Source organism: Scyliorhinus torazame, chromosome 14, assembly GCF_047496885.1.
Source record: "Scyliorhinus torazame isolate Kashiwa2021f chromosome 14, sScyTor2.1, whole genome shotgun sequence".
In the NCBI taxonomy this organism is placed as follows: domain Eukaryota; kingdom Metazoa; phylum Chordata; class Chondrichthyes; order Carcharhiniformes; family Scyliorhinidae; genus Scyliorhinus; species Scyliorhinus torazame.
The window spans coordinates 42,916,836-42,941,480 of record NC_092720.1 but is presented as its reverse complement, the minus strand read 5'-3'; the positions used below and the strand labels follow the sequence as shown (position 1 = coordinate 42,941,480).

The window sequence follows — 24,645 nt, the reverse complement described above, 5'->3', positions numbered from 1 at the left end:
TTAGGCTGAGCTCTTTCTCCTTACAGCAGAGAAGGCTGAGGGGGGACCTGATTAAGGGGTACAAAATTATGAAGGACATAGATAGGGTAGATAGGAAGAAGCTTTCCCCCTTGGTTAAGGGATCAATAACCAGGGCCATAGATCTACAGTAATGGGGAAGAGGTTTCGAGGGGATTTGAGGAAAAAACATTTCACCCAAAGGTTGGTGGGAATCTGGAAGTCACTGCCTGAAGGGGTGCTGCGGCGGGAACCCTCGCAAGATTTAAAAAGCATTTAGATGAGAATTTGAAATGCCACATCATACTGGTTTAGCACAGTGGGCTAAACAGCTGACTTGTAATGCAGAACAAGACCAGCAGCGCGGGTTCAATTCACGTACCGGCCTCCCCGAACAGGTGCCGGAATGTGGCGACCAGGGGCTTTTCACAGTAACTTCATTGAAGCCTACTTGTGACAATGAGTGATTATTATATTATTACAAGGCTATGGAAAATGGGATTAGAATAGAAGGTGCCTGATGGCCAGCACAGTCAGGATGGGCTATTCAACTTGAAAGTTGGATGGAGAGAGACAGACAGCCAGAAGAGGGACCCACACGGGGTTTTGTTCCTTTAGCATCTCAGTTGCTTGTCTGTTCTGCAGAGAAAGCAAGTAGTCAAAACACACAAAGGGTTGGTTTGTCACATTAAATTATCTCTTTAATTGCCCAATGATGCAATTATAGTGATGCTTCAGTGTATGGCTGTTGGAGGGAAGAAATGTTCAGAGCCTTTTCTCGTCCATGTGGAGTTATAAAAGTTGCATTTATTCGGCATAGCTCTGTGCACACAGGAGAGGCAAGTTCTGCTGCTAGCTTTAGCTCGCAAAAGTCAGATCTGATCATAGTCAGAATTATACGCATAGATATTTAAGGTTCTTTCAGATTGACAACTAGACACTGATGTTATCAATTCAGTCGGAACAATACAAGGTGATCAGTATGCATATTTTTTGGTCCCTTTAATGGCAAAACGATCAGCTACTACAATGCTTCTTTACAATCTCCTGGATTCTGTTCAACATATTTCCTTTACCCTGAACCTCTGGATGTGGTGTTAATGTGTTTTTATCCCTTGCACTGGGCTGGACAACGAATCCCTTACAGACATGGGTTCCCTTTCTTATTGTAATGCCCTATGAGATGATTGAATTATCTCCAGTGCCGATGACTTTTCTTAAAGGTCCAACATTTTAACCCCTTGCCTGCTGGTTTTTCCCTTGACGTGTGCTGTTATAATACTTGAGACATCTTTATTATTATTTTTATCAATTCTGACACACAGAAAGCAATTTCTTCCGCTAACAATGGCCATTACCTGGGTTACATGATGAGATTGTGTCTGAGCACATTCTTTTCAAAGCCAGAGCCCCATTGTCCAAATAATTACACCGAATCGATTGTCTCCTCTGCCCTCCCCCAACAAGTCTGAGTTGCTATGGTAATGTGCGGTTTTACATGCGTGTTGCATCCTGGAGCTCTGGATGTCGATGAGGCTCGAATTCTTCCCACCGTATGGCTCACCAGCAATCTCTCCCGCGCTTACCACCTGCCCATTGGAGAGTGTTGGGAGGATTTGCATGTTGATATTCAACCTGTTTGGCTTCAACTTTAACATCAAGTCCTGAGTGGATCTTGAACCCGGAGCGTCTGGTTCAGAGGCAGGGGCACTACCCACTGCACCATGGGAATGTGATCTCAATAGAAATTTAGAGGGTTCTGGGGGAAAAGTTGGAGTGTGGAACTAAATCTGAACAGCTCTTTGTTCTTGACACAGGCCCCAGGGACCTGCTGCAATTCTCGATGACATTCGCTCTGCAGCTTCAGTAGCAGCTGAGCAGCGGCTTGCTGCCGGAATGGAACACCTTATTTACACAATGGGGAGATGAGATGGAAAAGGTTTAATTTTGGAAGAGGCACTGAAAGGTTTATCTGTGGCAGATAATGGACTGGCCATTATTTTAATTACTGTTTGGGGGTTCTTGCCGTATACAGACTAACAGCGGACAGCTGTGATTGACTGCAGGCGGAACTTGGGGATGTTTGGGAGCACGGATGAACGGCCAGAGGAATAAATGTCCTTTCAGCAGCACCTTGTGCACAACTGGCTGAAGTGACACTTCCCCAACAAAAATCTAAGAAGGGAGGAGGATTCAAACCTTGTAATACATTCCATAATGTATATAATTCATTAAAATGTAATAAGAGATGAGGGAAATGTTGAGTTACAAAGCAGTTTTCTGCGGGAGCTAGCACCATCTATCTCCACATGACTGATGTGGACGTGTACATGACTGGGATCTCCCCCGGGAGCGCGGGCTGCCGAGCCCTGTTTGCTAATTGCGATCCAGTTGTTTGGGAAGCGCTAACTCAGATATAAGGAGTGCTTGTGGGGCTGTGCAGCACACACCAGGACACATCAGTTGGAATTCGGGGGCAGTTGCAGAACACATCACCGTTCAAATCTCCACTTTGCTCTCGGGTAAGCTATTGGGAATGACTGCGATGCTGGGGAAGGGAGTTACTTAAACTGAGAACAGTTATTGTAACAAACCGCTTTCTGCCCTCTTGTTAAAATGTGGTATGTTTGTCGAGTTTTCTGCCCATTTTTAACTGAAAAAAACCCAGCCCCTTCCCTGGAGTGGGGAAACCAGCTAGGGTGCCTGGTAACTCCATGGACGAATCGGTTTGCTAATACAAAGAGATTTGCCTGAAATAAATGGGGTTAATTTATGCAAGCTGCATTGAGAGGTGAGCTGGTCAGTGGAAACCGTTGGAACGGAAAAGAGAGAAGAGTTTGGTCAATGTCCTGAGGAACTCACGAGATGGATTGAAGGAGCAGCGCTCCGAAAGCTCGTGATTCCAAATAAACCTGTTGGACTTTAACCTGGTGTTGTAAGACTTCTTATTGAGAATGGCGTGGGTGAGGGAAGTCTGAAAGAGGAATAGCAAAGAAGTAAGCCTCAAACTCGCCACAATTCTGCCATTTAAAAAAAAGCAATGCGTGGCAATTCTTCCAAACGAATCCCTCCCTCGTCTAGAATGAACGGAGCTGATTAAAATATGCAAATTATAAAAGCAAATTTCTGCGGATGCTGGAATCTAAAACGAAAACAGAAAATATTGGACAATCTCAGCAGGTCTGACAGCATCTGTGTGGAGAGAGGAGGGAGCTAAAGTTTCGTGTCTGGGTGACTCTTTGTCAAATATGCAGATTACTTGCTCAAACGATTGTCTAATTGGCATTTTCCATATTTATAAACAATTCTGTGTGTATATATACACACTTTTCTTCCCCATATTAATTTACTTTATTGCACAAAAAGGTTTATCCTGTCCTTCCTTCAATTAACTTTATATATATTTTGCCACCTTCTGCTTCAGCCTGTGGTCCCTTCTATTCCCCCCTCCTGCTTTCCCTGTTCCCCCTTCCCCTCCCTTGCATACTCCCCCTGCCCCCCCCCCCTCACTACCCCACCTCCCCGGCAACTTCAGCTGTGTTTGCTTTTGTGTTCGGGGAGGGGGAGGATACCCCCCTCCTACCTCTTCTCCTCTTTTGTGGGTTTCCGACCTTCCCTCTATCTTCTCCTCCCTCCCTTCGCTGCAGAGTTCCCACGCTACCTCTGTCCCCAGCTCGTCCTCCCATTTTTGCTCTCGTCCAGTGGTGTCCGAACTCTGTCCAATATCTGTTTGTATATTTTCCCACATAGTCCCCCCTCCTTGCTGATTGTGCCTATCAGGTCCTCTAATAGTGTGATTTCTGGGGCCCTGGGGTACCCGACTCCATGCGTAGAAAGTGTTTTATTTGAAGGTGCCTCATTTCCTGTCCTTTTGTGAGTTTCCACCTTCTCGTCAGTTCGTCCAGTGTCGCCAATCTGTGCCCAACGTAAAAGTCCCCGACCGTCAGTGTGCCCCCGTCTTGTCACCATCTTTTGAAGGTGGTGTCTAGCATGGCTGGGGGAATTTGTGATTGCTGCAGTTGGGGGCCATGGGGACATCTCAGTTAACCCACGTTCTCAGCATGGCCGCTACCACAGGGCTCATTGTGTTTCTTGTTGAGAGAGATGGGAGTGCTGCTGTCGCCAGGGCCCGGAGGGTCGTTCCTTGACAGGAGGTCTCCTCCATCGGTATCCACTCTGAGTTGGGATCAAACCATTGTTAAGCAATGATAATTCCCATCTCCTTATCTCTGTAGTTTCCGTGTTTTCATCAGGAGGGGAAAAGCAGACCAGTAGTTTGTTGACAACTCGTCGTTAGAGTTGGGGTAAAGGGTGTCCCAAAGGCTGAGACTCACACACCGTATGGTGCCTCCTCCGCCTCCACCTTCAACCCTGGTAAGATATTGGGAAGGAGGGGAGGAAATCCAGGTGCCACCTTTAGGGCGAGGTGAAGAGGTGCTGCTGAATAAATCAGACCAGTGTCTTTTTCATTGAAAAGAATGCGCAGTTACAGAAGGGACCAACAGGAAGGAGTGGAAAACTGAAGAAAGCCTGTGTCTGCTCGAGTCCAACCAAGAGTGAGAATGTCTGGAATATCCACATTTAAAAGCATTCCTTTTTGAAACGTATGCTCTCATATATGTAAAGATGCACCTTTCCGATGCATCTCGCCAGCTTTTAAAAGTGATTTCTCTCTCTCCAATATTTTAAAGAGATGTTTTGGTTTTCTCTCTAGCTGCCATTCGCAAATGCCTCTCTTCTCCAGAATGCCAGAATTAGAGTGATGAGTTTGAGAAATATAATAGAGCCTCTTTTTCTCTCAGATCCTCCCAAGACGGCAACATGCAGGGGCGATTGCTGATGCTGTTAGTTTTTTCCATTTGTTTCACCAGAGGAAGTTTCAAGTCATGTCCAAAGATTCCAGTACAGAAAAATTTCACTCTGTCAGAGGTTAGTAACGTGAAGTACATAAGTTATGTGGCATTGCCAATACTGTCATGTCAATAAATATTCCCTACAGCTTTTACAAATCGTAATAAACAGCACTTACTGAGAAGACCGGACAGCACGGTGCAGACAGTAACTTCATTGCAGTGTTAATGTAAACCTAATTGTGACAATAATCAAGATTATTATTATTATCTGAGAATTGGATTTTACCCCTAGCCTTCCCTGAGGAAATCAATTCTCTTCTCCCGGAAGTTAACAGAAATCTTGGATGGGATTCTCTGATAGCCGACGCCGAAATTGGGAAATGTGATTGGTCGGAGAATAGCTTCCGATTCCAAATTTGCAGCAGGCGCCGATTTGACGCCAAATCGTGATTCTGCATTACCTCGAAAACGGTGTCAATGCGATTCACTCCGCACATACAGTAGACACAATTTGCATATCATTTGTGTGCCCGACCTGGTATTCTCCCGGGCCTACGTGATTCGCCACCTCAGAATTCCCAACGCCGTGGTTCACTTGTCCCTTTAAAAATCGTGAAACCAGCGTGGCGGCTGAGGGAGAGAGAGGGGGTATGGAAGGTTACAACATCGCCATAGTTTGCTGACAGTTGTGCCACTGGCCGGGGAGCTTCTGCCAGGGTCGGGGGGGGGAGAGCTTGATTCTGGGTCTGGTTATGCGAAATTCGAATAGGGAGTCCATATTGCACACTGTGAGTAACAAATATTCTGAAGCGTTGGCATCTATCAACTGGATGATTGCAACATTTGCACCAAAGGTAATGTTGAAGATGTTGCCAAGCATGACATATGATTAGTTCAGAGTCATTGCTAAAAATTAAAATGTGTTGTCATACAGAAGTTATATTCACAGCAAGTGATGACCCAATCAATATCCATATCTCATAATAAATGTGAGAAAATAAATTGCAAGACTCTGCCATGTCATCAGATAACCATTTTGAGGGAGATAGTTCAAATTGAGATGTGTTTGTTTGCAGATTCTGCTGTAAAATGTGTAGCCATGTCATAGTTTCTTTTTTGAGAGGGCTGAGATGGCTCTTCGTCTTCACTGGGAATTGTTGTTCAATGCACAGTGTCCTTGATATCTTTCTATGATTGCAAAGCACAACTGATTTCTTATTAGTGGGTGCTAAATGACTCACTGATGCCTTCATACCACTCACTTAGAAACTGTCTAACTGTCAACGCCAACCTTTTCCCAATGCAAAACAATGCACATAGGAATATTACAGATCATTTTATCTTAACACAATGCAATAAGCAGTAAGACTAAAGAGAATCTGTGATTCTGTGAAATTAATTCTCTTTGTTTTAGGTCACATGAGTTCTCTTGATAGTAAGGAATCCATAGTTGTATTTTTCTAATGAAAACAGTTTGAAATAAAAATTCCCTCACTTGCATTGTTTAATTTAACAATTGTTACGATATTCGGTATTTGGAAAAATTAGCAGCATTCATTAATGCACATTTTTCAGTATATAATTGTCTTTTTGGAGAGAAGATGAGTTGCAAGATTATGTGTTAATGTATAATGCACTGCACATCAATTGTGAGCTGAGTGTTATTGTGGAAAAGTGAAGAAACAAATTATGCCCATTTCAGAGCTGGGTGATTAATTCCTTACTCATTTTATGCATCCTTCAATCTGGTAGATGACACCTTGTTCCCACCATTACTTGACTCCATTAGTTTTGTTCTTTGACTTCCCAAGGACAGAACATCCATCCATTCCTTTGCAAAACAAATGAGGCAGCTGGGGTAGGATTTCCCCAGGCTAAGAGTTCCTTCTGCTCAGTCTGGAAGGAGGCCTGGTGTGGTTGTGATAACTGGTATGTCAAATCACTGGCCACATACCAAACTCCATAAGACCATATGTGGGCCCCACCAATAAGGGTAAGGCAAGTGAGTTGGATCCCTGAATAATTTTAGACTGGGGGAAACATTCATAAAATGGACACTTTCCTTGTGGGTCATGAACCAGTGAGTTCGCAGATTTTCAGATGACTTGGGCCAACCCTTCCCACACTGTCAGATTACAATAAGACCATAAGACATAGGAGAAGAATTAGGCCATTCCCCTCTGGCATTTCAGCCAGGCATGAGCAATTGGGTGCCGGAGAGATTCCTGAAGTGACTCTTAATCCAGCCTGTCTCATGAAAATGGATGCGTACTGCAGTGAGTTCAGCATTGGGGGGCACCTCACCAATTGTGCCCTGAGAAATGTTGGATCCTTTGTAATCATCAACCTTGAATTATATTCATATAGAATAATGAGTCAATCCTTTCGACTGAGTACTGTGTGCGTCTGCAAGTGCACCTGTTTGGGGTGGAAACACATGGCAGATTATTGACATTTTTAAAATAACCGTCACTGATAATGAACTCCCCTCAAGGCTATGAGGCTCTAGGCTTAAGTTTCACTTGAACATGTACTCTAGGCTGACACTGCAGTGCAAAGTTGAATGACCATTGTGCTGTGCTTTCTTTTGGATGAGGCATTAAAGCAAAGCCTGTTCAAGGAGGCTTAAAAAATTCCCTCACACATTTTTGAAGAACAGCAGAGGTTTCTTCCAGTGTCCGAACCAATATTCATTCCTCAAACAACATTATCAAAGGACCAACTATCTCATTGCTGATTTGAGACAATTTTATGGAAACTGACTGTTGTACTTGACAGTGATGATATTTCCAATAGTAATGAAGTGATTGTGAAACAATTTGAGATGATCTGAAGATGTGACGTGTTCTCAATGCATGCATGCTCTTTCTGCATCATTGATGAATCTGTGTAATCGAACCTTTAATGTTTTCATTTGAATAACATTATTTGAAAAATGTTTTTATTTCACAGTTTATGGGAACGTGGTTTGAAATTGAATCACTCAATACAAATCTTGTAAAAGGTGACTGCATTGCACACACGTTCAGTCAGTCAGCTGATAATTGGATACACGTTAACACTACAGAGAAGCGGTAAGTGTTCCAGAAATAGATGGAGAGCAGAGCAACAGCTAAAAGTCACGAGCACAGACATGCAATTTTTGCACGGGTATACATGGGTATTTTTGCAAATGCCCAGTTCATTATTTTAATAAGAGAAACAGGAAATGCTGGAAATATTCATTCTGGGGCGAGAAATGTAACTCTGTTTCTCTCTCCACAGATACTGCCTGACCTGCTGAATATTCACAGCACTTATGTTTTTATTATATTTACAGCACTTATGTTTTTATTATATTTACAGCACTTATGTTTTTATTTCAGATGATCAGCATTTGCAGTATTTTGATTTTGCACAATTGATGTTATAAATCTGTAAACACAACTGATTTAAAATCAGGAGCTCCTAAAGAAGCTCTTGAAGTTCATTTAGATCTTATTTATCCAGAGGCAAAGGCGGGTTTTGCAGTGTTCAGGTATAAATTTGTTGAGCAGATCTGTCAATATCCAACATTTTTATTTTGTACTTCTTAATCAGCTGCTGACATTGAGTATACAGTTATAACTGAATTGAAGAGGTTTACGAAAGGAGTTCCAGAGCCTGACTCCTAGACAGCTGGTGGCATGCCATCAACAGATGAGAGAAAGACATGGGAGTGCAAAAGAATCCAGAGTTGGAGGAATTTGCAGGTTTTACTTGAGAGCTGAATATGGGAATGAGGTTGCACAAATAAATCATGGGGGAGTCTGAATATAAGGGTGATAATCCTAAAATTGGGGTGTTACTGTACTATGTATGAGTTATTCAAGCAGAGAATACAAGCAGCAGCGTTTTATGGTCAGTCAGCTCCCGATATTTATGTTTTGCAGAAGGTGGAGAGGTTGATTTCCTTTTTTCAAATGAATTTGGAGTAGCCAATATATTTTTTCCCATTGAGGGGCAATTTAGCGTGGCCAATCTATCTACGCTACACATGTTTGGGTTGTGGGGGCTATTATGGGCCAGGATTTAGAGGACACCAAAGTATATCATGGAGTTCACCTGATCCATAACTTTTAATAGATTTTGGTTATGGGGAGCACAAGGGCCCACTTTACAGGTGTGATGCAACAGAGATCTAAAGTATTTTTTAAACAAAAACAATGTTTATTGAATGAATCCAGTTAACATTTTATAAACACAGTAAACATCTTATCAACTACCAACACTGATACTCCGCCCCAAAATACAATACTTTTTAGGTAACCCTTAGTAACCTTCCTAACAACATCCACAAGTCAAAAACCCTTTTTAACAAAGACACTAGGTTTTCATTCCTTACAGAAACAGGTATTACTTTGAAATCATCAAGTGATCTGGAGACATTCCTTAGACGGCAGAGAGAGAGAGACCTAAACACCTCCTTGGTTTGAATGCAGCGCCCCAACTGAAAATGAAACTAATACTCAGAGCCTAAAACAGCTTCCAGCTCAAACCGAAAGTAAAAAGCCTGAAACACAGCTCAGCTCCACCCACACAATAACATCACTGCAGCTATTTGATAAAAATACTTTTCTTAAAGGGACCCTCACATGACACCACCCCCAAGAAACCCCCCCCATCAACTTTAAGATGGTTTCATTTTTCATCTTTTCATTTTCTTTTAAGCAACATTGACAGTAAATATACGTTTTGTTTAACAAAACAAAACACACAAACATTTATAAGAAAATTGTGCATTTTGGTTCTTCTTCCTCCACCGAACCTGCTTCTCTTCATCACAGTCGCGACAAAGCATCGGCTATCACGTTTTCTCGTCCTGCCACATGTATTATTTTTAAATGAAATGGCTGTGACAATAAACTCCATCGAAACAGTCTTGCATTGTTATTCCGGAATCGCTCCAAAAAGTCAATGGATTCTGATCAGTATATGTAATTGTTTCAGATGAATTGCTGGTAATATAAATTTGAAAATGTTGCAAAGCCAGCGCCAAACTTAAAGTCTCCATCACAATTGTTGAACACTTCTTCTGGTGCTTATTTAATTTCTTCAAAAAATAACCAATAGGCCGCTCTAGTCCTTCGTCGCTTTCTTGTAAAAACACCGCACCTACGCCCACATCACTCTCATCAACAGCCACTTTGAATTGGTTTGTATAATTTGGGATGGCCAACACAGGAGCAGTGGTTAACACAGCCTTCAGTCCATCAAATGCCTGTTGAAACTCCGCTTGTCCACTGAAATTTACTACGCTTCTTTAGCAAGTCCGTCACTGGAGTGACCACACTGCTAACATTTGGCACAAATTTCCGGTAAAATCCACTCATACCAAGAAACTGCTTATTTCCCGTCGTGTCGAGGGTATCGGAAACTCCCCAATAACTTTTGTTTTCACATCCCGTGGGACCATTCGACCCTGTCTGATTGTATGGCCAAGGAAAGTGACTTGGGCTTTTCCAAATTCACTTTTGGCTAGGTCTTCCACCAAACCCGCCTCCTGAAGTTGATTAAATAACTCCATCAGATGCTTTAAATGTTCTTTCCATGTCTGACTAAAAATTACCAGAGTGTCGATGTATACCCTATAATTATGTAATCCTGAAACAACTTTGTTAGTTAACCGTTGAAATGTGGCTGGGGCGTTTTTCATGCCAAATGGCATAACTTTGACTCCAATTTATCATCTGGAGTCATAAAAGCTGAAATCTCCTTCGCACTTTCGGATAAAGGTACCTGCCAGTAACCTTTAAGTAAATCCAGTTTGGAAATAAAAGCTGATTGTCCCACCTTCTCAGTGCAATCCTCCAAATGTGGGATAGGATAAGAGTCCATTCTTATAACTGCATTAACCTTTCTATAGTCCACACACAACCATTGGGTACCGTCCGGTTTCAGTACAATCACTACGGGTGAGCTCCATTGGTTGCAACCCACTTCAATTATGCCATTTTTAAGCATACTCAATTTCTTTGTTAACCATAGCCAATTTTAAAGGTTTAAGTCCATATGGATGTTGTTTAATTGGAACAGCATTTCCCACATCTACATAATGTATACTCATTTTAGTACTTCCCAACTTATCTCCACAAACTTGCCCATGTGATATCAATAACGCTTTCAGGTCAATTTGTTTTTCCTCTGGAAGGTAACTCAACAATTTATCTCAATTTTTAAGAACATCCTCGTTTTCCAATTTAATTTGAGGGATGTCAAATTTAAGTCATCTGGATTCGGTTCTTCACTTTGAGATAGAATCATTAAAACCTCCTCCGGTATGCTCTCCTTCCCTTTCAAAGTACCTTTTAAGCATATTTGCGTGACACACTCGGTGAGTTTTCCTTCTACCTGGCGTTCTTACCACATAGTTCACCTCACTTAATTTTCTTTCAATCTGATAAGGTCCACAAAACCTTGCTTTTAAAGGTTCACCTACCACTGGTAGGAATATCTCCACTCGCAAAGCTACAAACTTTGCTTTCTTGTCCGCTACCCTTTTCATCACGTGTTGTGCAACCTTTAAATGTTGTCTCACCAATTCCCCTGCTCTATTTAATAAGTTCCGACTGCTCACTCACCAATTTTTCCTCAATCAATTTAAGTGGTCCTCTTATGTCATGACCAAAAATTAGTTCAAAAGGGCTGAATTTGGTTGACTCATTAGGTGCATCCCTAATTGCAAACAGTATAAATGGAATTCCTTTATTCCAATCCTCTGGACAATCTTGACAATAAGCCTCAACATTGTCTTTAATTTCTGATGCCACATTTCTAACGCTCCCTGCAATTCTGGATGGTACGCAGTTGATTTAAGTTGTTTTATTCCTAAGCTATCCATAACATCTTTGAATAACCTTGAGGTAAAATTTGATCCTTAATCCGATTGTATTTCTGTGGTTAGTCCATATCTAGTAAAGAATTGATGTAACTCCTCCACAATCTTTCTAGCTGTAATATTGTGCACTGGAATGGCCTCTGGAAACCTAGTAGACACATCCAATATAGTCAAAAGATATTGATTCCCACTTTTCGTTTTAAGAAGCGGTCCTACGCAATCAATTAAGACCCTTGTAAAAGGTTCCTCAAATGCTGGAATGGGTATTAAAGGCACTGGTTTTATCACTGCTTGAGGTTTCCCTATCACTTGACATGTGTGACATGATCGACAAAATGTAACTACATTTTTATGTAGTCTAGGCCAATAAAAATGTCGTTGTGTTTTAGCTTGAGTTTTCCTTACTCCCAAATGACCTCCCGCTGGTACCTCATGTGCTACTCGCAACAACTCCTTTCTATACCCTACCGGCAACACCACTTGATGAACATGTGTCCACTTTTCATCTGCCTGCATATGTAAACATCTCCATTTTCTCATCAAGACATCATTTTACGGTAATAACATTCTGGTACACACTCAGATTCCTCTTCTGTGTATGCTTTCTGATACATCCGTTTTATTTCCATATCTTTCTGTTGTAACTCCACCAATTTTCCTGAACTAAAAATATCCGCCTCATTCTCCACCTGTTCATGTTCTTTTCCAACCATCTGATTAAAAATAATTTCTGATAATTGAACTTCAACTTTATCTTCACTCTTTGATTTCTCCTCTTGTCTTAACCTGCAACCTTGTTACTACACAATCCGGAAAAATCCCAGGATATTCTTCCTTCAACATTTAGTTGTCTGATTTTCCACTGACTTATCAACCACAGTTGGCATCACTCCCACCTGCGATCCAGCTATATCGTTACCCAAGATAAACTGTATTCCTGGACAAGATAGTTTCTCTATTACTCCTACTACCACTTCACCACTCCTCATTGGACTTTCTAACCTTCCCTTATATAATGGAACACTTCTCTTCTCACCCTGAATTCTACATAGTACCACCTTTTCTGGCAATATTCCTCCCAAACTACATAACTCTAGATCTCTTACCATCAAAGATTGACTGGCTCCCTTATCTCTTAAAATTGTGATTTCCTTACCTACTCCTTCTGGTACACATGAGTAAACTTTACCCACACAAGTACATTTTTTAAAGAGATCTGGCACCATCTTGTCAATCACCTCTTGATCAGTCTGTACAAACTTTTGCACCTCCTTCGCTTCACTTGGGCTTTCCTTCACTACCTTAACAAACCCCACCGACCTATCCTGTTTTATCACATCAACCTTCCCAGTGCTTTTCTTCAACCACCAACACTGTGACTTTACATGGTCTAGTTTATTACAGTGAAAACATTTGAAACTTTTCATTTCTCTTCCACCCTCCTGGATCACTTTTAAATCTGAGGTACACTCTCCTTATTATCTCCCATCAGATCTCCTTTACCTCTATCACTTGAGTACTTCTCTTTTCCCCAGTTTCTATCCCTCACAGGTTGAAACTGATGTTGGAAATCAAACTTTGATTTATGAACTAATTCATAATCATCTGCCATTTCTGCTGCTAACCTTGCAGTTTTAACCCTCTGCTCTTCCACATGAGTTCTCACTACACCAGGAATTGAATTTTTAAACTCCTCCAAAAATTTCTCTGAGAGCTTCATACGTTTAGTCTATTTTCAAAGCCCTTATCCACCTATCAAAATTACTCTGTTTGATCCTTTCAAACTCCATGTATGTTTGACCAGGTTCTTTCCTTAAATTGCGAAACCTTTGTCTGTAGGCTTCAGGCACTAGTTCATATGCACCTAAGATGGATTTTTTCATCTCCTCATACGTTCCAGATACATCCTCTGATAGTGATGCAAACACTTCACTAGCCCTACCTACCAGCTTTGTTTGAATCAGTAATACCCACATGTCCTGTGGCCATTTCATTTGTTTAGCTACCTTCTCAAATGAAATGAAAAAGGCTTCTACCTCCTTCTCATAAAACCTTGGCAATGCTTGGACGTATTTAAATAGATCCCCACCAAGCCTTTGACTATGGCACTCTTTCTCTTTACCCTCATCACTATCCTCAAACTGTACATTTTCCTTTACATTCACCAATTTTGACTGACTGTCATGTTTCATGGCCATTTGCTGAAGTTCAAACTAGCTCTCTTTTTCTCTTTCCTCTCTCTCTTTTTCTTTTTCCTCGCTATCTCTTTCTCTCGCTTTTTCTTTTTCCTCTCTATCTCTTTCTCTCTCTTGTTGTTCTGCTTGGGCTACTCTTTCTTTGTCCCTTTGTCATTTTGTATTCAAGCTGCTTTAATTCTTTACATTCCTTACAGAAACAGGTGTTACTTTGAAATCATCAAATGATCTAGAGACATTCTTTAGTAGGCAGAGAGAGAGACCTAAACACCTCCTTGGTTTGAATGTAGCTCCCCAAATGAAACTAAAATTCAGAGCCAAAAAACAGCGTCCAGCTCAAACCGAAAGTAACAAGCCAGAAACACAGCTCAGCTCCACCCACACAATAACATTACTGCAGCTATTTGATAAACACACTTTTCTTAAAGGGACTCACATGATAGGGCAAAACCCACGCGAACACGGGGAGAATGTGCAAACTCCACACAGAGCCGGGATCGAACCTCGAACCTCTGCGCCGTGAGGCAGCAGCGCTAACCACTGCGCCACTGTGCTGCCCCTATTTTTCTTTTAATGTCTATAAGGGAAATGACTCTCTGTTGCTACTTTTGTTTGCTTGGCCAGATCTGCTCATGTAGTGTCTGAGATTTTAAATCCATTTAAAGTCACAAAATGCTGAAGTAAAGGATTTTCGTACATTTTTTAAAATTGTGCTTATGTGCAGGGATAATGGTAAAAGAATACTTTATATCGGAAAGTTATCTCCAGCTAACGTGAAGGAAGATGCAAAACTTCAAATACTGCTTTCTGAAGGTAAGTGCACAAAGAATTTGGTCTCAAATTCTTGCCAGATTTTTCTTTTCATGTATGAATCTGTTACTTACCACCTACAAATATAAAGGACAGAAGTGGAATTGGTTTTAACAGGACTGAGTATTCGGTAGGACACATAAAAGGTGGCCGGTGTGATGACATCCTTTTTGCATAGGTACTCATGATGAGTATGTGCTTCTAATTCTGCCCGAGGAATAAAATGTTCTATCCCTGCCGGATGAAAATATGTTTGCATTCTCTCTCATTCCTAGTAAGGGAACATAATAAATAATAATCTTTATCGTCACAAGTAGGCTTGAATTGCAATGAAGATACTGTGAAAAGGACCTAATCGCCACATTCTGGTGCCTGTTCGGGTACACAGAGGGAGAATTCAGAATATCCAAATTACCTAACTCCCACTAGTCTTTTGAGACTAGTGGGAGGAAACTGGAGTACCTGGAGGAAACCCATGCAGACACGTGGAGAACGTGCAGACTCCGCACAGACAATGACCCAGCCTGCAATCGAAACTGGGTGCCTGGCGATGCAAAGCCAAAGTGCTAACCACTGTGCTACTGGCATGTCACTCTGCAATGTATAGAGTGCACATCCACCCTTCCATGTGGTCTTGTCCAATGAGCAGTCAGCTTCCCATTCCCCTCACAGAGAGGCCATGTACACCTCTGTTTGTGTCTCCCTTACCGTGTCAGCACATCTCTTAGATGTTGACACATCTAGAGAAAGTGCACATTCTCTTTTCAGAAAGCATGCACCTACTTCTCCACTTACACAGAAAATATAAATTCTCTGCTCTCCATTCTTCTGGAAAGGGTCCCACCTCATCCCTAACTGGAGAAGTTGTGTCCTTTTCTTTTTGAAACCACAGTTACATATTTCCCATTCTGAAGACTGAGTGCTTTCTCCCTTCTTGCCCCCTCAGGAAAAGCTATTTTTATTTCCTGCTGCCCCTCAAGTACAGGATGACAAGCAATGTTTATTTTATGGCACACATGTGATGCATTTTGGAGTGATTTGTGATGAGAAATGATTCACGACAAAATAACAAGCAGTAATGTTAATAATAAAATATACATCATAAGTGATAAACATCCCAGTATTGTTGTTTAGGAGTGTGCACAAGTTTCAAAAGAGAAATCTGTGATTTCAAATCTTTTTAATCAATCTCCTGTCCATGTGTTCCCCAAACTTCATGTTCTTTGTGTACAATTCCCCACAGGTCTAGAGATTCAAATATTTGAACATACATGGAGATTCAAATCATTTTGGGGAGTGTTTTAAAGAAAGTGACTTGAGTTGTAACCAGATGTTGATTTAGATTAGCAAACAACAGCACACTGACAACTGGAAACAGAAACAGAAACAGTGTTAACATTTTGAGTCCAATGTGACTCTTCTGCGGGACTGGAACCGTGCTGATAAAGTGCTGATAAAGTGCTGACTGTTACGGCAGAAAACAAATAAGCAGGTGGCATAAAATGGGGAAGCGGGTTCAAAAACAGAATAAAGACAAAGGGATCTGGATAAGTTGGGGAGGGTGAGCTGATGAACTTAACGTAAATCTAAGGCAACATGATGAGACCTTGGCAGGGAAATCATTTGTGGAGTGAAAAGCTACTGGACAGGGAGATGTGGATTATTCGTGGATAACTCGCTGTGCAGTGTGTGGCAGCAATGAGGGGAATTAAGTCGATATATGGGCAGTGATAGAGAGAGAGAACTCCTAAGAGTGTGCGCAAGGCTATCTTCTTCCATCTTCCTTCTGTTCTGCTGAAAGTGTCCTGACCTGAAACGTTCGGGCGATCTAACCGAATGGGAACACAGTCCCATAACGAGTGCGTTTAGCCGGGTGTTTCCTGCTGCTCACAGTGCCGAGAACCACCACGCTATCTATTGGGATTCTGGTTACATTCAGGGCTCAGTGGGGGACGTCCCGACGAGACTGCACTAATCCCCATTCCTGCCCTGAAGAGCTCCCGTTGACAGAACCCCCGAAACCCAAACTCACTGATTAGGGGTTCACTGGTCCCCCGCACCACACCACGGCAATATACCCCCAGGCCTGACCCTCGTCATGGGAAAAATGCCAGCTTGGCACCACCAGTTGTCATGGGCACTGCCAGGGTGTCAGGCTGGCAATGCCAGGATGCCCAAGAGGCACCAGCAAGGCCAGGGTGCATCCTGTTCAGAGGGCTAGCACCTGGGGGCCTCCGAATTCCTGGGCAACCCCCACGAGTACCAATCCAACTGATCTCCATTAGTGGCGACCAGCACTGAATGGCACTCGCCCAAGGTTTCCAAGGCGAAGGAGTTAGATCCCAAGCCTCCGGTAGATCATGGGAGAGCACATTAGAGTGAGGCTGGCTGTCTCACTCTCATATGTAAATTTACAAAATAGTGATTGTCATAATATACACCAGTATATCATGGTGCAGACGCACACACACTGATGGACACGCAGTGGGACCAATCAACACACACAACACCGCAGTCAATTACCAGTTAGAGCACACTCACTATAAAAGACAGGGGGCATCAGAGTTCCTGCTCATTCGGGATGCAGCCTCTCAGAAGGACAGAGCTTACAGCACAGATCTTCACCATGTGCTGAGTGCATAGACTGGTTAGGACAGGCATAGGTCTTTAGTTTAATCTAACATCATGTTAATCCACAGTGAAATTTATGTTCAACAGTTTCTAGCTTAATAAAATAGTGTTGTTTTTGGGGACAAATTTAAGGTGAAAGGTGGAAGATATAGGACGGATATCAGAGGTAGGTTCTTTACCCAGAGAGTAGTGGGGGCATGGAATGCACTGCCTGTGGAAGTAGTTGAGTCGGAAACATTAGGGACCTTCAAGCAGCTACTGGATAGGTACATGGATTACAGTAAAATGATATAGTGTGAGATTTATTTGTTCTTAAGGGCAGCACGGTAGCATTGTGGATAGCACAATTGCTTCACAGCTCCAGGGTCCCAGGTTCGATTCCGGCTTGGGTCACTGTCTGTGCGGAGTCTGCACGTCCTCCCCGTGTCTGCGTGGGTTTCCTCCGGGTGCTCCGGTTTCCTCCCACAGTCCAAAGATGTGCAGGGTAGGTGCATTGGCCATGATAAATTGCCCTTAGTGTCCAAAATTGCCCTTGGTGTTGGGTGGAGGTGTTGAGTTTGGGTGGGGTGCTCTTTCCAAGAGCTGGTGCAGACTCAGAGGGCCGAATGGCCTCCTTCTGCACTGTAAATTCAATGATAATCTATGATTAATCTAGGACAAAGGTTTGGCACAACATCGTGGGCCGAAGGGCCTGTTCTGTGCTGTATTTTCTATGTTCTATGTTCTATGTTCTATGTTGTATTATTTTAAGTGTTGGTGGCCTGTATGTGTTCCACGGATCCAGAGCACCCAACACATCAGTGATCCCGCCCACAATGGACGGCATTCAGATCGCAACGTCCTGTGAGATCGCGTTAGATCTCGGGGGATGGGGTGAGCCGAGTAGATCCTGGAAGAGGTATCTCCCAGCAACTATTGGCCGTGCCTCACTGACTTTCGTAAACAATGTGGCCGGTAGATTGTGCCCCTGAACTCTGTTCCTCTCTACAGATGCTGTCTATCCAGCTGAGCATTTCCATTTGTTTTATACAATCTGTACAAGGCACTAGGTGTGGGAATCTAGAGAGTATTGTGTATAATTCTGCTTTTCATACTATCGCAAGGATATCCAGGCATGCTGAAATCATGAAAGGTTCATCCAGGCTAATACTTGACTTAAATATGGCCTCAAAATCAGATTTTATTCATTTTAATTTATAAATTCTCAGATTTTAGAATCCATAAAATGTCCTCATACATTTGAGGAGCAGAGTCATAGAATGGTTACAGCACAGGTGGAGGCCATTTGGCCAAATGTGTCCATGCTGGCTCTTTGTAGCCCTGCACATTTTTCCTTTTCAGAATGGTCCAATTGACTTTTCAATGCCTTGATCGAACTTACCTCCACCATACTTCTTATTCGTGATTCTAACCACTCCTCATGTCGCCATTGCTTCTTTTGCCAGCTACCTTAAGTCTGTGACTCCCGGTTCTCGATCCTTCCACCAATGGGAACAGTTTCTCCCTATCTGCTTTGTTCGGGCTCATCATGATTTTGAGTACCTCTATAAAAACAAAATTCCCCATTTGACATTTAGTAACCAAAACTCAGACCTGGGCGATGCATAGATCCTGTCCCACGACATTGGTACCCTTGTATTTTTAAAGCAGGATCTGAATCACCTTTGGGTAGAAGTTACTTGGCAGCGTTCCTTCTCATGAGATGATGCTTGGTGTCGTGATTGTCAACTCTGTGTTCAACATCGTCAGGTGTGGCTCAGTAGCCTCTCTCAGGCATTGCAACCTCTGCTGCATTTGCTGGAGAGAACGACAGAGGACTGAGAAGGTGCACAATCTGCCTGCCTGCGATTTCTCTGGATCCACTTCACGGCCAGTTGAGCTTTTTGTTCCTGCTCACCTCTTCCAATTCCCTTCCAAATAGTCATGCTCCAGAGTAGACTGCCATCAGCGACTGAATCCCAATTTTCAGGGTCAATGTCTTTTATCTTCATATCCGACTTGCAGGTGTCCTTGTTGCAGAGGCATGGATGCTCAGGAGGTTGTTCCCCGTAAAGAAGGTCCTTGGATATATGGCAGTCATCTATCTGATGAACATTTCTGAGCTCCGGGCCTCTATGTTGGTGACGTTGTCCTGCCATGAGATTTTGTGGATATGTCTGAAACAAATAAGGCGTAAACTGCTCACCGTTTTATGTTGCCAAAATATCTTGTCCCGCTCTCATCACTGTAAAGGACGGTGTTGACTTGGTAATCTTGGTTGACTGGCAGTTTGGTGTTCTTAGTCAGGTTATTATCGTTCCACACACTCTTGCTCAGCTTGGACTTAACAACTATAGTTTTTGTGATGCCTGCGTCTGGTGATTGTCGAGCCTCGATACGTCAACCAATCAATAACCATCAGTGTCACATTGTCAATACTGATAGATGGCGGGATGACAACATCCTGGACCATGACATTTCTCTTCTTGACGCTAATGGTCAAACTAAACCCTTGACACCCATCAGAGAGTCTGTCCATTTGCTGCTGAAGGTGTTCCTCTGTATGGACTACTGGTCCTGTGTTGTAACCAAGCAACTCTCTGAGGACCAGTATACCTTTGTCTTGGATCGCAGGTTAGCAATGCTGAACAGCTTTTGTAAGTTCTGGCATGTAAGTAGACAGCTTCTGTAGATGAACTGAAGCCATAAAGCGTATTGTCAGAATTGGAACTTAAGTTGGGAGATTCATGTCAGGGCATGTGCTGAAATTTCCTGCTACGTTTAAGCTGCGCAGGACCCTTTGCTAATGTCTCTGACACTGAGCTCAGGGTCAGTTTCTTGGGCCAGATACGCAGGATGCACCTGTATGCTGACTCAGAAAATGTTACTTGGGTAAATGCTTGGTCTAACTCAATCATTAATTAGCCGTGTAACTAAATTGAGCTGCACAACCAACACCTCCCCCAACCATCTTCTGTCCCGATCTGACCTGACTACAACCCCAAGCACCCACCCATGCACCCAATCAAAAACTTGAGAGCTTTTAAAAACTGACCTCAGAACAGCAGGTGATGTCGTGAAAAGGGGACGTGTACTCTCCTCGGCCATCTTCTCTTGGGCTCGACAATCTCCCCTTGAAATACTGCGTTGACCCATAAATCGCAAGAAGTGCAGGTTGCAGTTATTTTCGCAGGCCGCGGCAATGAGTTCAGTGGCTACACTGACCAGAAGATCTGGAATATTGAACCTCCTGTCCAATTGGAGGAAGTTTTGGTACAGGCACAATGTAACCTCCAACAGGCAGTCCAGCAGTATGGGCTGTTATCATTGGTTGTTATGTAAGTTCTAAGTCACAACATTGTTAAATAATTTTATCCTGAGAAAACTAATCATAGAATCCCTACACTGCAGAAGGAGGCCATTCGACCCATCGAATTTGCACTGACCCTCCAAAAGAGCACTCTACTGAGGCCCACTCCCCTGCCCTATCCCCATAACCTAACCTGCACATCTTTTGAACACTAAGCAACTTAGTGTGACTAATCCACCTGATCTGCACATCTTTCGACTGTGGAAGGAAACCAGAGCACTCGGAGTAAACCCATTCAGACACGGGGAGAATGTGCACACAAGTCTTTATGAAATCCAGCCTTTCAACAAATTTTGTAAATTCTGCCCACTAGATGCAGATTAGATACTTTTTTTTGTGCAAATGGTTTACTGGGTTGTTGGGAAAGAATTACATCCCCAGATAATTTGGAGATTGTGTGTCGCTGCTCACCTTCAGATGGGATGTGAGTAACATTCACTTACCCTGAATGCAGGTGATTTTCTTTTTAAAGTAATATTGATACTGGTACTTTTTAGTTTTGTTCCTCTTTGGCAAACATTGTGTTAATGCATTAATTTTTGTTTTGTCAATTCAGGAATATATTTGGACTTTGGCCCTCCTCATGGTACGTACTAAAATATACAACTCTCTTTTCATCAAAGTGGTCCAAATTGTTTGGTATCCGGAGCGTTGGGCATGGGATGTCAGTTGGGAGATGTGTGTTGGGACACAGCAGAAGTGCAATTGTGTACATACACAGACATGGGAATTGTCTGGAAAGTCTAAACTTCTTCTTTCCTGCTACCTGGGACACTCCACAAATGTCTCCAACCCTGAGTTCAGGGGAGAGACTGGGGCCACATACACGGGAATCTGCTGCATATTTACTCTGGAAACGTTACACAGATTGATGTTTGGTGTAACTCAGTGAATAGTCAGCGTAACTCAACTGAGCACTGCAACTGATGAGCACCCCAGCCCATCCCAACCCACCTCAACCATACATTCACTCATTCACTCACTCACTTAGTTATCGACTTGGGCCTTTACAAACCTTTCCTGAAAATTTAAATCCCGCTGAAAAATTATAAAAGGGTCGGGTAATGTGCACAGCATCAACGCTGAACAGAAGATCTGGGCTATTAATTCACATGGTGGTTTGCAGTTTAATAATCTAGTTCACTGCTCTAAGTTTTGAGTGGTTCTTTTAAAGGTTCATCAAAGTACTGGGGTTGATTTTTATTTTCTAAGCAGCCAATGAAAATGACTTGCTTCATTCCAGATTAATGTTTTGTGAACTTTGTTTTTTCAGACGAGTTTTCATTCATCCCATACGATGTTTTAGCCACAGACTTCAGGAGTTATTCACTGGTATACTCCTGTACTCAACATTATTTTACTCCCACGATTTATGCCTGGATTTTGTCAAGAGGTTCTCAGTTAGATGAAAACACCATCAAGGCACTGGAAGACATCCTGAAAGCAAATAATATCAACATTGATAAGATGCAACAAATTGATCAAAAGGATTGCCCTTAAAAAGTGGTGACCAGAATCCACACAAAATCATTTTAACTTGTATCAAAAGCAATTTATCTTTAGTTTTTATAATTGAACATTACAAGGTAGTGTAACTGGAGTTGTGTCATACGGTGGTCAACTGATGAAGGACTCATAGCTGAGTCACCTGATGAAGGAGCTACACCCCAAAAGCTAGTGATTCCAATCAAACGTGTTGGACTTTAACCTGCTGTTGTAAGACTACTTATTGTGTCATATATGCTGAGGTATTTGTGTTGTGCTGTGAACTGAGTAAAATTTTCTTGTACTAAAAGTGAAAGTCGTGACATTCATCTCCAAAACATCATCAGTTGTCAATATTTTCCACCATTCAAATTAATGTGTGTAATAAAATCATCAGTGATAATTTTCAACCCTGATCTGTCCGTCATTTGAAATTATTGAGCCACAATACACATGCAACACAACCATATTCCCCCAAATTTCAAAGTGCTTGGCTGAGGTCATGCTATCAACTACTTGTTGAAACTAATGTGCATTTCTAACTGCACTTTCACTTTGTGGTCCTGACTTCACACAGTTTGACTTCACTATGGGGTAGCTTTTCAACTTGTTACCCTGTTGTAAAACTAGCATTCCAGATATGTTGCTTGTGAGATAAACTACCGGATAATGTATTAGGTATATTTGCATGGCAGTCCAGTCATATGCCAACCCAGAGAAAATATTACATCTGGATGACAAGTTGAAATTGTAACCCAGTGAGTTTTGACATTAAAATCACCAGTTTGTAACTACCCGATGGAGATATTTTTCATCTTTCCTTGTTGGCCATGTAGCGTCGTAGTTATTTTAAAGGTTTATCCAGGCACTGGGGTTAGTTCGATTATCTAAGTATCCAATGCAAGTTACCTGACTGCCCTATATTTAATTCTCTCTGTCAGTTGATTCAAGAATGTGCGTAGTTGTTAGAACTTAACTTATTCACTTGTCATGCATGATACCATTTTGCATTGTGGGCTGTGAAAATACAAAAATCTTTCAGCAATGAGTCTGGTCTTGGCAATAAAAATAAAAAATCAGAATTTCTTATCAGTTCTTTGATATTTTGAATGGGATTGTACATTTTTTGTACATTGTTAGCAATGGTATTGTGGAAAATGTGGAAGTGAGAATACTCCACACAATGTATTAGATATATTTTCTTGGCAATCGAGTGACGGGCCCCCTTGAAAAAATATAAATTTTAATTACTTTGCTTGCACTTTCAACTATAATGGCGAGGATTTAACGTAGCTCTCTATTTCATTGACTAATATTAAAATTGGTAAATTGAGAGTGACCTATCACGGGTGGGATTCTCTGATAATCGTCGCGATGGATGGAACCCGGCGCCAAAAACGGCGCGGATCACTCCGGCGTCGGGTCACCCCAAACGGCGCAAAGTGTCCGGCCCCAAATGGGCCAGTAGCGGCGTCACAGCACAAAAGACGCGCCCTCCACCCCCCGGAGACCCGACAAGATGGCCACCTGCCGCGCAGCTCCGAGGTTCCAGGAGCGTGACATCGAGGCGCTCCTGGATGCAGTGGAGCAGAGGAGGGAGGCCCTGTAGACCGGACACGGCCGCAGGGTCGCCCCACGCCTCAGCCGCCGCCTGTGGGGGGAGGTGGCAGAGGCTGTCAGCGCTGTGGCTGTAACACCAAGGACAGGCGCCCTGTGCCACAAGAAGGTGAATGACCTTGTCAGGGCAGCCAGGGTGATACCCCCACCCCGATGTGTGGCACACCCCCAGGTGCAACTAACCCTAACCATAACCCTAACCCAAATGTGCTGCGCACGTCTGCCAATATTCACACAACCGCTGGCCTGCATGTATATCCCTGCCTAACACTGTTGCCTTTTATCCCTGCCACCCACCCCCCACAGGAGAAGCACGCACACAACAACAGGGAGTGTGAGAGGACCGGAGGCGGCCCAGCTGATGAGAGACCACTCACCGTTCAGAGGAGAGGGCCCTGGAACTGGCAGGCGGACCCGAGGACCGGGAGGTTGCCGATACAGAGGTCGGGGGCGCACCACAAGTGAGACCCACCACAGCCTGTCCCCCTTTCCCTATATTCCGCCCCCCCATATCCCCCATATCCTCCCTCCCCCATATCCCCCTCCCCATATCCTCCCTTCCCCATATCCCCCCTACCCATATCCCCATCCTCCATATCCCCCCTCCCCCATATCCACCCTCCTCCAATATCCCCCTCCCCATATCCCCCCTCCCCCATATCCCCCTCCCCATATCCTCCCTCCCTCATATCCCCCTCCCCCATATCGCCCATATCCTCCCTCCATATTCACCCTCCCCATATCCCCCCTCCCCCATATCCGCCCTCCCCATATCCCCCATATACTCCCTCCCTTATCCTCCCTCCCCCATAACCCCCCTCCCCATATCCTCCTCCCCCATATCCCCCTTCC

The 24,645-nt window shown here is 43.1% G+C and overlaps 1 protein-coding gene across 1 annotated transcript; it reads left to right on the top strand.

Moving 5' to 3' along the window:
* Positions 1 to 2,331: 2,331 nt before the first annotated feature.
* LOC140389672 (apolipoprotein D-like) lies at positions 2,332 to 23,258 on the top strand. The gene is made up of 6 exons (XM_072474019.1): positions 2,332 to 2,519; positions 4,800 to 4,926; positions 7,803 to 7,924; positions 14,626 to 14,714; positions 21,248 to 21,277; positions 21,965 to 23,258. The coding sequence occupies exons 2-6, from the start codon at positions 4,819 to 4,821 to the stop codon at positions 22,189 to 22,191; spliced, it is 576 nt and encodes a 191-aa protein (XP_072330120.1). The 5' UTR covers positions 2,332 to 2,519; positions 4,800 to 4,818; the 3' UTR covers positions 22,192 to 23,258.
* The last annotated feature ends 1,387 nt before the right edge of the window (positions 23,259 to 24,645 follow it).

Coding starts and splice junctions, on each gene's coding strand:
- LOC140389672 (XM_072474019.1), top strand. CDS start 4,819: ATGCAGGGGCGATTGCTGATGCTGTTAGTTTTTTCCATTTGTTTCACC. Junction 4,927..7,802: donor AAAATTTCACTCTGTCAGAG/GTTAGTAACGTG, acceptor TTTATTTCACAG/TTTATGGGAACGTGGTTTGA. Junction 21,278..21,964: donor GGACTTTGGCCCTCCTCATG/GTACGTACTAAA, acceptor TTGTTTTTTCAG/ACGAGTTTTCATTCATCCCA.